Source organism: Gossypium hirsutum, chromosome D06, assembly GCF_007990345.1.
Source record: "Gossypium hirsutum isolate 1008001.06 chromosome D06, Gossypium_hirsutum_v2.1, whole genome shotgun sequence".
In the NCBI taxonomy this organism is placed as follows: domain Eukaryota; kingdom Viridiplantae; phylum Streptophyta; class Magnoliopsida; order Malvales; family Malvaceae; genus Gossypium; species Gossypium hirsutum.
Genome location: NC_053442.1, coordinates 65,047,638 through 65,061,645, shown reverse-complemented (window position 1 = coordinate 65,061,645; position 14,008 = coordinate 65,047,638). Strand labels below are relative to the sequence as shown.

Sequence of the window (14,008 nt, the reverse complement as noted above, 5' to 3'; positions counted from 1 at the left end):
TTGCAAATGGCCTAAAAAATTAGGGACCAAAATTGCAATTATCCCATTCAACTTTAAACAACTTGCCTACCATTTTTTTCTTTCGGTGCCACTTGCACCTCCCATTTTTTTGACTTTTCAACACCCCTTTTAATTTGTCTTTTCAACACTTAGGGGTGACACGCTTCTTTAGGTGTCTCGAGAAGATGTTGATGAGCAGAGGAGGACGAGCAGAACATTGGTTATCTGGACTATACGTTGTAGGCTAAAATGAATGGCGAGTACGCATGTCCTAGATAAGCGAACGGATGAGCTAAACGATGGTGAAAGGTTGAATCTAGGGTCCTGGTTAAACACTCGATCAGGTTAGGACGCGTATGGTCTATATTTTATACATAACAATTATATAGTAATAAATAACTTGTACTGCTTCTAGAGTTGAGTTGAGACCCATGAATCTTGGATAGAGTGGATGCTTTTCCCCCAACGATCTTGGCATTAATGACTGGGCCTCAAATCCAATGCTAAACGACGTCGTTTTACTCAAATTCGAATATATATATTTGGGAAAAGTACAAAAATGTCACTAAATATTTACCTTGTTCTATTTTGGCCAATTAATTATTAATTTTTCTGATTTAGTTAATCAATTTTTCGAAATTACATATTTTAGTTGAATGAGGGGAAGCTGACGCGAGTTTTTTCTTTTTGGTTTAATAACAAATTTAGCCTTTGATATTTACAAATTTTATCAAATTGATCTTAAATATAAAAAATTCAACAAATTTAACCATCGATATTTACAAAATTTGTCATTTTAGTTCAAATTCTAAAAAAAATCAATAAATTTAACCATCAACAATTTAATTTTGTCTCTTTTGCTCACTCGACTATTTTGGATTTTTTTGGTGTTTCCATTTTTACACTAGTCCACTATAGTTGGTTTACCAAAAACAAAATTACTAATAGTTGAGTGATCACTTTATAATTTTTTATAGTTGGGTGACTATTAGTATAATTTATATTTTTTTAATAGATAAGCAAAATGCAATCTAACTTTTAATACGAGGACCTCCGTAATACTTTTACCATAATTGGAGGGGTTTTAAAAAATCATATTTTTATTGTTTGTTATCTCCAAATAAAATTGACCATGGTAGTACTTCTCAACCTACCTCACTTCAAGATATAATTTGGCAAAGCTTGACCTTATTAAGAGTTATGTCGTATAAAGTGAGCCCATGCAAAATAAGGAACAACACGTGTCGATACCCGTCAATCCATTGCTTTACCAAGTTTGATTAACTGATTTGGTACTTTTGGGACTTAAATAAGTTACTTACTGATTTAAGTTTATCATAGTAAAATATCTTATTTATTATTATTTTGCTTTGAAAAAGATTTCAAATATATATGCTTTAAAATTTACATGCTCCAATATGAAATTAATTATACTGTAACAAGATTTTAATTTTACATTTTTTAATTTAACTTAAACAATGTCACTCGATTCGATTCGACTCGAATTTCATTTTACTCGATTTGATTCGAAAAAAATTCGAATTGAGTTAGGATGATAAAATAAGTCTCATCAACTCGAAATTTTCACTCGAATTTTATTTTACTCGATTCAAAAAATTTTCAAATTGAATTAGAATGATAAAATTAGACTCATCAACTCGAATAAATCAGGATTTAAACAAAAATTTTCAAAATTATTTTTCTATGACACTTTGTAAAAGCACTTTTTAAAAATAATGCTAAACTGACCCTCATAGTAACAGTAACACTAATGCCAATCGAGTTAAAACTTGATGCTTGTTTTTCATTTTTCAAAATATAATTAAATGATTTTTGAAATGGTTCTATTATTAGATTTTGAGTGTGAGATTATACACCTACCTTCCCTCAATTGCTTCATTGACCCGTTGCTTTAAAATTCTTCATTTTTTTTCCACACTCAATTGCTTTTTACTTGCTTCATCTAAACATCCAATCCCCAGAAGAAGCAGTCTTTTTGATCCCTTCTGCAATACTCAAAACAACAACAAAAATCCATTTCTATTATTAGTATTATTTTATTGGGTTTTCCCCCAATTTCAACTCTTTTTCAGCTACTACCTTCTTCTACAGATTATGAAACCATTTAAAGAATGTTGTAAATTAGTTTGATGGGAAAGGCTGTTTTTGGCCCTTTTGTGATTCCATTGTCTTCTGTATTTTTTTTAATAAAAACATTCATTCTTCAATCCAAAAAAGATGAGAAGGTTTCTATTTGATGTTTTCATGTGTTTTTTTAATATAAAAATTTCCCTAGAAACAAACAACAGTGTTCTTTTAGACATTTTATCAAACATCTCACGTGCATTTAAAAAATCGACTAATTTTTTTGCTCAAAAAAGCTTGGGAAACATCAAAGCATGTCTTTGATTAGAAGAAGAAAACACCCTTTTAATGAATCCTTCAGAAAACCCGAAAAGGAACACGAAAATGGCGATTTCAGCTATGAAAGCAAGAGAAAGAAAATCCCATACGAACACGAAGAAGAGAGACCACTGTCCAAGTGGTCGTGTTTGGACACGTGGTGCTGGTTGATTGGTTGCGTGTGCGTGACGTGGTGGTTCCTCTTGTTCCTTTATAACGCAATGCCGGCTTCGTTTCCCAAGTACGTGACGGAGGTGATAACGGGGCCGTTGCCGGACCCACCGGGCGTAAAGCTGAGGAAACTGGGATTGACGGCTAAACATCCGGTGGTGTTCGTGCCGGCGGCCGTGACCGGCGGGCTTGAGTTGTGGGAAGGGCGGAAATGTGCTCAAGGACTGTTTAGGAAGCGACTTTGGGGTGGCACTTTTGGTGATGTTTATAAAAGGTATCTTATTCTTTTATTTTCTGCTTAATCTTTTTAGGTTTAATTTTACGTCAAATTGTATGAATGGTCCCTGCACTATGTATTTTTATATATTTAATCCCTCTATCATAATTTGGTCATTTCTAACCTTTTACTTTTAAAAATGGATATTTGCAATTTCAGGTCAAACGTCAAATAATTTGACTGTATTTTAATTTTTTTATACATTATTAAAAATTATTGAATTTTTAATTTTTTTATTTAATCACTAAACCATTTGCCGAACAGGCTTCTTTTATTGGTGTAATTATAAATTTAGCCCTCTAATGCTTACACATTCTATCAATTTAATCCTAAACATAAAAAATTCAATAAATTTAGCCTTCAATTTTTACAAAAATTTATCATTTTAGTTCAAATTTTAAAAAATTCAATAAATTTAGCACTCAACTAACTATGTAATTCAATAAATTCTAAAAACTCAACCAAGAACAATCTATCAACTCTTGATGAACAATACTACGAAATTTTTTCGAAAAAAGTTTGCCTACTTTCAACATAGTTATATGATTAGGGCTTTGAACTATTTGGTGTTGCTCCATGATTGATTATGGAGACCACAATGCTGGGTAGAGCACATGTCATTGGACAATGAAACTGGTATGGATCCTTGTGGTATAAGAGTGAGGCCTATATCTGGACTTGTGACTGCTGATGGCTTGGGTTCAGGCTACTTTGTGTGGACAACTCTGGTTTCTAACTTGGCACGCATTGGATATGAAGAGAAAACCATGTTCATGGCTGCCTATGATTGGAGACTCTCATTTCAAAACACACAGGTAACCGTATTCCCGAACTCGATTTTTGTTATTTTTTACTTTTTGAGAAAGTTAAAAGCGATATCGGAGGTTGATATTTGAATTTAAAAACACGACATGATCAAATTGATTCTTATCCGATACTAATTTTAACTTGAAATAACCTGAACTCAGAGTGATCAGAATTTGAAATGATTTGAACTCGTAATGATCTAATTCGAAAAACTTGAGCCTCAAACCCAAATGTCTTAAACCTAAAATAATTTGAACTCAAAACGATTGGAACCCAAAGTTCACCCAAATTAAAATAACTTGAACCTAAAGTGACCGAAATTCAAAATGATCCAAAATCGTAATAATCTAATTCGAAAAACCCAAATGTCTTGAACCCAGAACAATCTTAATTCGAACTTAGTAATAACCCAGATTTATATAACAAAAATAAATATATTAGTAGCATTATATAGATAATTTATTTATTTTTAAATAAAAAAATCAACACAACAAAATCTTATTAACATAATTATTTACATTCTTAATTATCTTATCAATAGTAATATGTTTTAAAAAATTTGTTGTTTGAATATTTTTATATTATTTATTTTGTGTTTAAAGTATCTAAGCATTAAAAAAATAAAGAAAATAGTCAATTAAGTCTTAGCTCAAATAGTAGTGTTATTGTTGCAGAAATTAGGGAGATGTAGATTCAAACACGTTTAAGGGTCCGTTTGTTTACATGTAAAAGGTTTTACAGAAAATATTTTCTGCATTTTCCTGTGTTTGTTTCACAGAAAACAGCTTGGTCAACGGAAAATGATTTACATGTTAACGGAAAATAAGCCTTTTTCCTTGTAAAATAACTTATTCTTTTGAAATGCGTAAGTCATTTTTCGGAAAAAAGCACATCAATAGATAATTTTACTTTTATATAAAAATTAACTTAAATCAAGTTTAATATTATTATATTGATAATAACTTTTTTATTTTTAAAAATATTAAATATTAAAATAAAATATTATATTTCTTAATATTATTAAACTACGTATTTAATTATTTATATTTAGTCATATAATAAATTATTAATATAATAAATATAATTTATTATTTTTAATAAATTATTTAATATTTAAATTTTATTTTAATAGTAAGTTTTAAAAATAATAATTTTAAATAATATTATTCACATATTATTGAAAATATCAATATTAATATTTTAATACTAAATATTTATTATAATTATAAATATATTAATAATAAATGTTTTGTAGTATAAATGTTAAAATATGTCATTAAGTCTATATACTCTTCACAAATTTGCAATTTAGTTTATGTACTTTTATTTTTAAGAATTTAGTTCATCTACTTTCCAGATTTGAAAATCAAGTTCAACTGCTCACATTGTTGATTTTTTTTGTCAATTTTGTTAATGTCACATTTTTAAATAAAAAAAATACTCAAATGGTAGTCATGTAACTAAAAAATGATCATTGCAATGAACTTAAATTTAACAAAATATTTTTAATATATGTAAAAACAATGTAAACTATAAAATTATAGATATAAAATAAACTCAATTAAACAAGGAAAAAATTAAAAAAAATCTGAAATGTATGTTTGTTTAATTGAAAACGACTTTTATGAAATATTTTTAAAGAATCTGTCAAATAAAAAAAATATTTTACACAGATTCATCCAAACACCAAAAAATATTAACTTTTTTTAGAAAAATAAGTCATTTTTCAGAAATTATTTTCCGGAAGCCATTTTCAGTGAAACAAACGGAGCCTAAGTGTATATTTTCTTTCGATTTATGGGTTTGAAAAAGTTATAAATAATAATAGGAATTGTATTAAAAATAAATAAAATATAAAACCAGTTTCAACCAATCGAATTGAAAACCGAAATTTAAATTTTTATTTTAAATTTTCGATTCGATTTTTTCAACATTAGTCTCTAGGTTGACAAATTTCTTACGTACTGTTAAAATCCTTTGAATAATCAGGTTCGAGACCAGACATTGAGCCGTATCAAGAATAATATAGAACTGATGGTAGCTACAAGGGGAGGACAAAAGGCTGTTATCATTCCGCATTCGGCTGGAGCTTTATTTTTTCTGCATTTCATGAAGTGGGTCGAAGCACCGCCTCCGATGGGCGGCGGTGGTGGTCCCTATTGGTGTTCTAAGCATATTAAAGCCGTGGTTAACATTGCCGCGCCGTTTCTCGGTGTTCCGAAAGCTATACCCTTGTTTTTGTCTGCTGAATCTAAGGATGTTTCACTTGTCAGGTACTTAATATCTACGTTATTTATGATTTAATAAGGTTAATATTCTTAAAGCTTTTATTTTTTACAAAAGAAATTTTTTGTTTGGAGTTAAACTCTAAACAAAAAAAATAAAATTGTAATTTTTATATAATTTTTTAAACCATAAATATTAATTCTGCTAAAATAGAGGGACTAATTGGATATTTGGTTAGTATGTAAGATACTTATTTGTTGATCTTTTTTGGTTTTGCTCCTGCATACATACATAGATACAACGTTTCCTCACAATTGCACTATAACTGCACCTAAAATGCAGGGCTATTGCACCTGGTTTTCTTGAGAATGATATATTTCAACCTCAAATATTGCAACATGTGATGAGGCTGAGCCACTCTTGGGATTCAACCGTGTCGATGATACCGAGAGGCGGCGACACGATATGGGGCAGTCTAGATTGGTCACCCGAGGAAGGTTACTCTTGTGACCAGAAAAGAGAAATGAAGAACAGCACCCGGGTCACAAACCCAGCACGTGCCAAGAGTGCTATTTCTCTCACAAGAAGTGCAAATTTTGGAAGGATTGTATCCTTTGGTAAAGATGTTGCTGAGGCACCTTCAAATGATATTGATCGAATAGACTTCAAGGTATGAACTTATATCACTCGTTCTTCAAAACCGTGTCCAAGCTTACTTGAGTTCGTGCTCGTAATTCTGGTTTTACATGGAAAAGAGTGGAGATGTTCACCATAATGTGCTTTATGATTGCCTCATTGGTGTGTTCAGGGTGCTGTTAAGGGTCATAGAGCTGAAAACCGGACTTGTCGAGATTTGTGGGCGGGGTACCATGGTATGGGGTTTGAAGGTACTAAAGCTGTTGCGGATTATAAAACATACACTGCTGAATCAATTGTTGAACTTCTTCATTTCGTTGCTCCGAAAATGATGGCACGCAGTACTGCTCATTTCTCCCATGGGATTGCCGATAATATGGATGACCCTAAGTATAAACACTACAAGTATTGGTCGAACCCCTTGGAAACGACGTGAGAATCCGATACCTACGTTCATTTTGTTCTTCGGTTAATCGATTTAGTTAATGCCAAATGAAATATGTAGGCATACGCTCGTTCGATATAGTTATTCACCGTCACTTTGATTTTTGCAGGTTGCCAATTGCTCCGGAGATGGAAATCTTTTCTTTCTACGGAACCGGCCTACCGACTGAAAGATCATACGTTTATAAGTTATCCCCTACTGCTGAGTGTCATATTCCGTTTCAAATTGATTCATCCGCCAACGATGAAGAGACCTGCCTGAAGGGTGGTGCGTATTCTGTCGATGGAGATGGGACTGTACCGGTTCTAAGTGCTGGTTTTATGTGCGCCAAAGCTTGGCACGGTAAAACCAAATTCAATCCTTCTGGAATCCGAACATACGTTAGGGAATACCGTCATTCTCCTCCGACAACCTTACTGGAAGGATGCGGCACTCTTAACTGTGCTCACGTCGATATAATGAGAAGTTTTGCATTAATCGAGGATGTTATAAGGATCGCGGCTGGGGCTTCGGGTGAAGAACTGGGAGGAAATCGAGTTCATTCAAATATCTTCAAATGGTCCGAGAAGATCAACTTGCAATTATAAGCCTGCACTGATACATACATACATGCATACATACATACATACATCCTCTCCCCTGCATTGTTTTCCCACTTCGAATCCTCCGACATGTATATTCGAATTTGTTGGCACGAAAAGATCTCGGCGTTTTAGTACGGTCTTCGAATTGTCATCGGAAAAAAAAAGGTCCGTGACCGTATCATTGTTGTAAGTTTCAACTTCCATGTCTGGAAATGTTCTGTCACAACATTTTTCCGAGCTCTAAACTGAATCGGATCCTCCGTTACGTATACTCGGATTCGACGGAGATAATCGATCTCGTTAGTTTAATAAGGTCTCCTAAATTTCATTTGAAAAAAAAAAAAAAACTAATTCCAAGTTCATTACATGCATTGCTGTGTGTGAGTATATATTTCCACTCTGTGAGAAGCTTTTCTTGCACTCATGCAGGAGATTGTGAGCTGTGACTTCAGTATATATATATACGTGGGTAAATTACGTGGGCAGTCACCTAACTTTTGGGTAGGTTTTATTTTGGTCACCCGACTTTAAAAACTTTCAATGTCATCATCAATATTTTCAAATTTTAAAATTTTAGTCACCCACCTTTAAATACTTAATAGAAAGCTAACAGGTTATTTTTATTGGTCTAATAACAAATTTAGCCTTCCAATATTTACAAAATTTATCATTTAGTTCTAATTCTAAAAAATTCAATAAATTTAGCCCTGAACATTTACAATTTTAAACTTTTTTTTTAACTTTGAGAATTAGAATTAAATAAAAACGATAATTATTAAAAAATATATAATCTATTTCATTACAATGCATAAGTCCATATACTATTTGTAAAATTAAAATGTAGTCCCTATACTTCTATTTTAAAAATTTTAGTCCTTTTATTTTTTAGATTTCAAAATTTAGGTCCAATTATTAATACTATTAAAATTATTTTGCTAAGTTCAAATTCATTAAAGTGTTATTTTTTAAATTACATGACTATCAAGTAAGTATTATTTTTATTTCAAAATGTCGTATCAATAAATTTAACAGTGTTAACAACTCTATTTAAATTTTGAAATCTGAAAAAATAGAGGAAATAAATTCCTGATAAAGGCTAAATTCTAAATTTGAGAAGAGTACAAGAACTTATGGTATATTTTAACCTAAAAAATTTGACATCGAGACTGAAATGATCAAGTTATAGTCAAAGAGGCTAAACCTGTTAAACACATATAATACAGGGACTTCTTATACAAAATTGACCCAAAAATAAAATCATTTTCAATTAATAATTTTCTCCCTGTATATATATCTATCTATCTATATCTATATCTATATATACATTCTTCTTAATTTCCCTCCTTTTTACCCCATTTTGGCTCTTTTTTATTTAAAAACCCTGACTCGTTAACCCTAACTCACTCATTCCCAATCCTCTCCTTCTCAACTCCTATAAGTGGTAGCGTTTCCTCTCTCGTTTTTTAATGCTGTTTTTCTATTTATTGTTGAAAAATCTGAATGCCAATGCACTTAGCAGATTTTGATTGCATTTTGTCTATTTTATTTAAAAAATGGATATGTTAGTCTTTCTACGTCAGCATGGGTAGACATGATATGTCATGTGTCATTGTTTGGATATTCTGTCACTCTTGTTAGTTTTTAACAATATAAATGGACGAAAATTATAACAAAAAGGACTTTTTTGTTCTTTGATTTAATGTTAGGGACTAATTTGTCCATTTTTTAAGTAGAGAGGACAAAAGATAATCTGACCCTTAGTATAGTGGTCTCTCCATGGTACTTTTACCCATTTTTGGCTTATTTGTTTGATTTTGTGGTTGATCTCAACTAATATGATGAATAAAGTCTGGTTTTCTATTTCATGTAGTTGTATTTATCACAACTCATAAGAAGTGGGTGGCACATATAGGAAAAAGGTAGCTATTCTTGTGTCCTTTTTTATTTAGCTTGTAGTGTGCAAAGTTTTTATTTAGCTCCTAATCTAAATAAAAAGAAAGAGAATTTTTGGGTCATTTGTGAAAAGTTCCCAATTTACAATTATGCGCCGACATAGTTACTTTCTGGATGCAATTGCCCTCAAGGACTGCTTTGTTAAGAAAATAAATAATTACTTGGTTTTGCAAAGTGCAAACCACCGATTTTGAAGGTAGTTTTTATCACTTTTTAAACTTCATGTTTGATGTCTATGGCTAATTGAAAGTTTGTTTTTTTTCTCCAATTATGTATGCTTAAATGTCAGGGATATCCCAATTTATTTTAACTCGTAAAAGTATCATGGAGGCCTATGTATTAGGAGTCGGATTGTATTTTGCACCCTCGACAAAAAAAAATGGGCAAATTAGTTCCTGTACATTAGATCGAAGAGCAAACTAGTCTCTGTTTTCATCTATATCTACAATTAAAAATTGGTCCATGTACCTCAACATGAGGTACACATGACACATTACGTGTCACTATTTGATTATTCTGTCATCCACACCAGTTTTCAAAAGTACAAATAGATGAAGTTTTTAATTGAAATAACTAATTTACTCTTTCGATTTAACCTGCAAAGACTAATTTGCCTATCTTTTTAGTAGAGAGGGCAAAATGCAATTTGACTCTTAGTATAGGGGCCTCTATCGTTACCAGTTTAACTTGCTTTAAAATATATTGTATATTGATCACAACTTGCAAGAAAAGAAGTCGGTTTGAAACTTCATTAGTAGTGTTTGTTGTACCATGGATTTGTAACCAAACTTAATCTTTACCATTTTAGAATAAGTTTATTACATGGGTTTTTGTATGCTTTTCATTTTTGTCTATATTTATGGTAAAAAGAACTTCATGTAGGAAATCTATCTAATTATTTTCTCTCATTTGGTCCTGAAATCTGTCTAAAATTTGCATTGCTTTTATTGGATCTCATGTCAAAATGAAGCAGCTATCCTCCTTCACAATGAGCAATTGCTACATGACTAGATTTCGTGCTGTTCATCATAAAGCTATGGTTCCTTGGTCCATGGACAGGTGGAGAAAGGGATGTCAAAGAACCCTTTCCACCAGCTCTACGCATTTCTCTCGAAACACTTCACTTACTGTTCGTGCCCCAACATCGATTGTGCTGGCTGTCAACCTTACCCCATTTGATGCACCTCAACGCTCAGATGAATGGTTTGCCCTTCGTAGGAACAAGCTAACCACAAGTACCTTTACTACAGCTTTGGGTTTTTGGAAAGGAAAGCGCCGCTCTAAACTCTGGCACGAAAAAGTTTTCGCAGCTGAAACACAGGTTCTGAAATCTTCTATTAGGTGTGCTATGGAATGGGGTGTGCTCAATGAAGTAACTGCTATTGAGAGGTACAAAAGGATCACAGGTCGTGAGGTTAGCTCTTTAGGATTCGCTATCCATTCAAAAGAGAAGTTTGATTGGCTTGGTGCATCACCGGATGGTCTTCTTGGTTGTTTTCCTGGAGGTGGTATCTTGGAAGTGAAGTGTCCTTACAACAAAGGTAAACCCCAGACTGCTCTACCGTGGTCAACCATGCCATTCTATTATATGCCTCAGGTTCAGGGTCAAATGGAGATAATGGATCGAGAATGGGTTGATTTGTATTGTTGGACACCAAATGGAAGCACGATATTCCGCTTGTGTAGAGAACGTAGTTATTGGGATCTTATGCACGGGATTTTGCAGGAATTTTGGTGGGGAAACGTAATGCCTGCTAAGGAGGCCTTATCACTAGGCAAGGAAGAGGATGCCAAGAGATATGAACCTTCATCCAGACACAAGCAAACAGGGCTTGTAATTTCTAAGAGCATAAAGTTAGCTAGTAAAGCAAAGATGATATGTAGGGAGATTGCAGGTCGTATTGAATTTTATAGATGATCTAGTGGAGGATCGCGAACCGGTTGGGATACCTTGGCTTTCAGTTCCTCCTTAGTCTTGCCTTCGACTTGCGGTTCAGTGACCACGAGGCGCTCTTCTTCAACATGTTTTGCCACAAAAGTTTTCTCCCGACCATGACCATCAACCCCCTTCGAACTTGGAAACGGCTTTGGTTGCTTCCTATAAGCCTTGTCCATGGTAAAAGTACCATAGAGGCTCCTGTACAAAGTGTGAGACTGCAATTTGTATTTTTTTACTAAAGAAAGGGGTAAACTAGCCTCTCTAAATGAGATGAATGAGCAATTTCATCTATTTTTATTATTAAAAATGGGCTTTTGCGTATTAGCTTGAGTTATATGTGGCAAGCCATTATTTGATTATATTTAATAAATCTCATCTATTTGCTAATTATATATCTTTAATTATATGTTATATTTAATTTAAAAAACTTTTTTCTACTAAATATTAAATTCTATTTAAAAAACTTTAAAAGTTGTTAAAATATATATTGACAAATTTTTAATTATTTATTATCATAATGTAATTGTTTATAATTAAACGAAATTAAAAAAACAGAAAAAATAATCTTCCATTTTCTTTTTGTTGCAAAATACATTTAAAAAAGGTTTAATTACAAGTTTTACCCTTAATGTTGTACTATTTTTTAAATTTCACCCTAATTCTTTTTATTTCAACTGCACGCTTATTGTTACAATTTTATTCAAATTTATTGCACTGATATATGGGATAAGGGGAATATCAATCCCTTTTTTAAATGTATTCTCTGCTTTGCAGCTAAATGAAACACTTGATAAGCAAAAAAAAAAAAAAGCATTACTCTTTATTATTATTATTTTCTAAAAATCAATTTATATATTTAAAAAATCATATCTTTCTAAAATCCATATTCTAATATATATATATATATATATAATTATAGATGTCAAACTTATTTCAAGTCAAATAAATTTCAAATAAATGATTAACCTTTACACTATTTTTATAATGGGTAAATTGCTAAAATGATCACTAAACTATTGCTTGCGTTCTATTATGGTAACTGAACTTTTTAATTTTTTCGATTTAATCATTAAACTATTCGAAATAATATATTTTAGTCACCGAATGTTAACAGTGGTTTGAAATTTGACAGAAGTGTTGACACGGGCTATTGGTCTAATAATAAATTTAGCCCTCTAATGTTTACACATTCTATCAATTTGATCCTAAATATACAAAATTAAAAGAATTTAGCCCTCAATGTTTATAAAATTTGTTATTTTAGTTCAAATTCTAAAAATAATAATAATTTATCTTTCAACATTTAAAAAATGACAAATTTTGATTTTTAAAAATTTTGTAAAATTACAAAACGAATAATTTACAAAATTTATAAAAATTTTAAATTATAAATAGTTCTTTACCATTTGTTAGAGCTAAGGATATCTAATAATATTTGTTCAGTGACCTGATCAGTCAAGGTACGAGACAACCTGGACATATTTATTTGTTGGCTTTTTTTCATGTGGGCTTTATTGAATGTTGTTTTAATAAGCAAATAAGCTTTATTTGTAATAATTTGGGTCGATGTTGAGGCTGCGATTCTTTCTTTGTATAATGGTAGATTGTGCTTGAACCAATAAGTGATCCAAAAGATTATTTAATAAGAATCATTCACTAAACGAGGCTCCACAAAATAAGATTGTTTCCGAATTGCGTTAACAAACGACCATGTGCAAAATCTCTCTTTACTTCTCTATTTTTCGTTTCTATTTCACTATCTGATCAATACTGTGATTGAACATGACATTGAATAGTCAGACTAAACTTGCAGTAAGTAGACATTTGTTTTTCATCGTTATTCTCATACGCATGATTCCCATATCCATCAAAATCTACTCGTGCATGTATGTTTGATGTTTACAAAATTAAAAAAAATTAAATTCATCATTTTGCAAATGTTAAGGGATAAATTTATTGATTGTTTTAGAATTTGAACTAATATGATAATTTTTGTAAATATTAAGGATTAAATTTATTAAATTTTTTTATTTAGGATCAAATTGATAGAACATGTTAATATTATAGGGCTAAATTTACTATTAAACCAATAAAAAATCCACATAAGCATTTTTGTTAAATATCAAATGCTGTCGACATTCGATGGTCACAAAAAATTATTTCAAATGATTTAATGATTAAATTGGAAAGATTAAAAATCCAGTGACCAAAATAAAATGCATAAATAGTTTAATGACCATTTATGTAATTTGCCCTTTTATAATAAAAAAAACAATATTTTAGCATGCAATGAATTTTTAATCATTGAGCCCTAAAAGATTAGTCTAAAGAATAATAATGAATTGATGCAACTTTTAAAGAAAAATAAATGGAATCTAAGCAACAAATGCCTTTATGATTTTTCCCCCAAATCTTTGAAAAAGAAAAGAATTTTTGGTGTTAAACATGTTGGGTTATTTACTTATTAGTCCCTCTGAATATGTTTAATTTAAATTCTGGTTGGACTTGAATAAAATATTTTTCAATTTATTTTATTATGATTTAATTCTACTTGATGTTTTAATTGG

The 14,008-nt window shown here is 31.2% G+C and overlaps 2 protein-coding genes across 2 annotated transcripts; both read left to right on the top strand.

The window, feature by feature from the left end:
* Nucleotides 1-1,999: 1,999 nt before the first annotated feature.
* Nucleotides 2,000-7,840, top strand: LOC107960298 (phospholipid:diacylglycerol acyltransferase 1). The gene is made up of 6 exons (XM_016896613.2): nucleotides 2,000-2,848; nucleotides 3,444-3,666; nucleotides 5,648-5,931; nucleotides 6,227-6,554; nucleotides 6,693-6,952; nucleotides 7,075-7,840. The coding sequence occupies exons 1-6, from the start codon at nucleotides 2,400-2,402 to the stop codon at nucleotides 7,550-7,552; spliced, it is 2,022 nt and encodes a 673-aa protein (XP_016752102.1). The 5' UTR covers nucleotides 2,000-2,399; the 3' UTR covers nucleotides 7,553-7,840.
* A 2,585-nt stretch (nucleotides 7,841-10,425) lies between these two features.
* LOC121218660 (uncharacterized) lies at nucleotides 10,426-11,686 on the top strand. The gene has a single exon (XM_041096237.1). The coding sequence runs from the start codon at nucleotides 10,467-10,469 to the stop codon at nucleotides 11,418-11,420; it is 954 nt and encodes a 317-aa protein (XP_040952171.1). The 5' UTR covers nucleotides 10,426-10,466; the 3' UTR covers nucleotides 11,421-11,686.
* Nucleotides 11,687-14,008: the final 2,322 nt, after the last annotated feature.